This window comes from Cebus imitator, unplaced genomic scaffold (genome assembly GCF_001604975.1).
Source record: "Cebus imitator isolate Cc_AM_T3 unplaced genomic scaffold, Cebus_imitator-1.0 Scaffold72, whole genome shotgun sequence".
In the NCBI taxonomy this organism is placed as follows: domain Eukaryota; kingdom Metazoa; phylum Chordata; class Mammalia; order Primates; family Cebidae; genus Cebus; species Cebus imitator.
The window spans coordinates 6,001,100-6,004,319 of record NW_016107387.1 but is presented as its reverse complement, the minus strand read 5'-3'; the positions used below and the strand labels follow the sequence as shown (position 1 = coordinate 6,004,319).

The following is a 3,220-nucleotide window of genomic DNA, read 5'->3' as shown; positions in this document are numbered from 1 at the left end:
AAAAAAAAAAAAAAAAAAAAAAAAAAAAAAAAAACACATGAACACAAAGAGAAGACAACAGACTCTGGGGCCTACTTGAAGGTGGGAAGAGGGAGAAGATCCGAAAAAATACCAATCAAGTACTATGCTTAGTACAGGGGTGATGAAATAATCTCTATATCAAACCCCCATGACATGAGGTTACCTACATAATAAACCTGCATATCTACCCCTGAATTTAAAATAAAAGTTAAAAGAAAAAAAACCCAGTCTTCAAGTCCTGGACATCTTCAGCATCCTTACGGCCAGCCCTACCACTGACCTTCAGCCCGCCTCAGCCAAAAACTCATTCATGGTCAGAGTTGTGGAAGCTGGAAACTGGACCAAATCACCATTCAGAGTTGCCCCACCAGCATAATCAAAACTCCAACTCTCACACTTTTTGTCTTCCTCTCCCAGTATTCTTTTGTAGCTCCTATTTCTCTGATGGCCTATCCTTTGCTTGGTGCACTAAATACTACTGTCTCTCAAAGTGATCCCATGGCCTCAAGGTGAAATTACCTAAGTTTTGCTAAAAAGGCAAATTCATGTTTTCATCTACTGAGTAAAAAAACCCGCAGCATGGGTTTAACAGATATGGCCAGATGATGATTGTCTCTGTATGCCTACTTTAGCTGAGATCTCATTCCTGAGCTTTACTCCTAACCATCTGTCAGACTATCCACGACCAACCTACAGGCAGCACACATGCCCAATACTGAACTTTTCACAAAATTCTCTCCTTTTCTAGAACCCTTCCAGTGTTATGTTCATTAACTTAGCAAATAGTACCCTTAACCAAATAGTTGTTCATCCTGAAATCTAGATGTCCTCCTTAACTCCTTCCTTTCCCTACCTAAGGCCCAGTCCTTTAGATTGTATGATTGTATTTTCTTAACATCTTTTTTTTCTTTTTTCAGATGGAGTCGGCTCTGTCCCCCAGGCTGGAGTGCAGCGTCCCGAACCACGCCTGGTTAATTTTTGTATTTTTAGTAGAGATGGGATCTTATACCATGTTGGCCAGGCTGGTCTCAAACTTCTGACCTCTGGTGATTGGCTCACCCCCGGCTCGAAAAGTGCTGGGATTACAGGCGTGAGCCACCGGGCCTGGCCAACATCTCTCTCTCTCTTTTTTTTCCCCCTATCATCACTTCTAGAAACTCAACACTGCTGCAGTGGTCCAGGTCACCATCCTCTCTCACTGCATTTCAACCACAGCCGTCTAAGGGTTCTCTCTAGTCCACTCTCCGCACTGCCACCTTAGGAAACCAAAGCCCTTCTTCTTTCATCTGATCATTGTTCTACGCTCAAGTTAAAGTCGCTGCTCAGCAAGAGGTACAAGACTGTCAGCTCTGACCCTTCCACCACCACCTAACTGAATTTCTTGAGTTTTTCAGACACCTGCTCTATCCACCTGGCTTTGAACTCGTGTCTGCCTCCGCCCTGAAACCCCTTTCGGCGCTTTTTGCCCACTACGCGCACTTCGGGTCTCAGACGCTTCTCCTTATTACAGCTGCCCTTTTCCCCTACAGCTCCGTCAAGGGTCTTCTCCAGGAACCCACAGGCCCTAGTACCCCCATTAACCTGTTCCTGGTTTTCCACCGGGCTTAAATCTTAGAGAGTGAACGGAGACCAGTTTAAGGCTCGCAGTGGGTGCTGCGTGAAATAAGGGAATAAAAATATTCGTAGAACCAGTAAGAGGTAGGATTGGACCGACTCACAACCCCCTCACCCATGGGCCGGGCGCGGCCGGCAAGCCCACAGAGACAAGGCAGAGGAAATAGGAAGAGAAAGAAAATCTGTGACAAACAAAAAAGGTAGAAGAGACGGAAGGGCAGCACTCACGGTGGAAAGGGCCTGAACCCGGCCAGCCGCCATGATGCGCCGGAGCTCCACCCCCGGGAGGTGCGGGTGCTCGCGGGGGCGGAGGGCGCTTGGTGGCGTCACCGGTGGGCGGGTCTCCTCGCCACCTACAACTCCTTCCCGCTGTTCACCCTCTAGCAACCCGGAGACTCAGTGCGGCGCCTCGGTGCAACCATCCCAACTCCTGACACCCCTATCTCCTTTCTCTGATTTTTTTTTTTGAGACGAACTCTGGCTTTGTCGCCTAGGCTGGAGTGCAGTGGCGCGATCTCTGCTCACTGCAACCTCCGCCTCCCGGGTTCAAGCGATTCTCCTGCCTCAGCCTCCCAAGTAGCTGGGATTTCCGGCGCCCGGCTAATTTTTTGTACTTTTAATAGAGACGGGGTTTCACCATGTTGGTCAGGCTGGTCTCGAACCCTGACCTCAAATGATCACACCCCCACGCCTTGGCCTCCCAAAGTGCTGAAATTACAGGCATGAGCCACGGCGCCCGGCCCTCTCTGATTTTTTTGAGACTGGGTCTCGCTCTGTCGCCCAGGCTGGAGTGCAGTGGCGCCATCTCGGTTCACTGCAGTCTCCACCTCCCGGGCTCAAGCGAGCCTCCCACCTCAGCCCACCAAGTAGCTGGGATCACAGGCGTGCACCACCACACTCGGCTAATTTTTGTATTTTTCTGTAGAGACAGGGTTTCGCCATGTTGCCCAGACTGGTCTCGAACTACTGGGCTCAAGCGATCCGCCCGCCTCGGCCTCTCAAAGTGCTCGGATTACAGACGGGAGCCACCGCGCCGGGCCTCGGTCACCCATCTCAGTCACCCATCCCGCAGGCCTTCACATGCGATGGGGTAGGAGAGCTCAGGAGCTCAAACACAGCCCGCCTAGTGGATGACTTCCAAGCATCTTTCAGTCTCCCTGATCTTGCCAATCAGAGAAGCGCTTCCTCGTAATGACGCCAAAGCACAACTTTCACATGCTTGTGCTACGGCTTTAACTCACTGATGTCATTATTTAACTGTCCCCACGGGGACAGGGAACTCAATGTATTTTCACAAACATCAATTCCAGACAGACTTGTGGGAGAAACCACCTGGGGATAATCTTACCCTCACCAAGAGTTTAGAACTCTGCGTAGCCGCCGGGAAAAGTGGGCGGAGCGTAGTTGCTCTGGCACTGGCAGGTCCAGTCTCTGCCCACGGCGCACGCAGATGACGTAACAAGCGCGCGCGACAATTCGAGGTGATCTGTGGCCGCGAGCGCATCTTCCACGTGAGTATAGTTACCGCGTGCGGACCTGGAGTCTCCTTCAGGTGCAGCGTTTCGTCATCCAGCCCAAGCCTGGT

General features: G+C 50.8%; 1 protein-coding gene across 1 annotated transcript in view; it reads right to left on the bottom strand.

Annotated features, from left to right (window-relative positions):
• The window catches only part of CTC1 (CST telomere replication complex component 1), a 22,622-nt gene extending 19,922 nt beyond the window's left edge, over positions 1 to 2,700 (bottom strand). Inside the window, exons 1-2 of the mRNA XM_037739691.1 lie at positions 2,697 to 2,700; positions 1,864 to 1,951 (exon numbers count right to left, since the gene is read on the bottom strand). Of these exons, the coding sequence (XP_037595619.1) occupies positions 1,864 to 1,951; positions 2,697 to 2,700 (92 nt within the window). The remainder of the gene's footprint in view (positions 1 to 1,863; positions 1,952 to 2,696) is intronic.
• Positions 2,701 to 3,220: the final 520 nt, after the last annotated feature.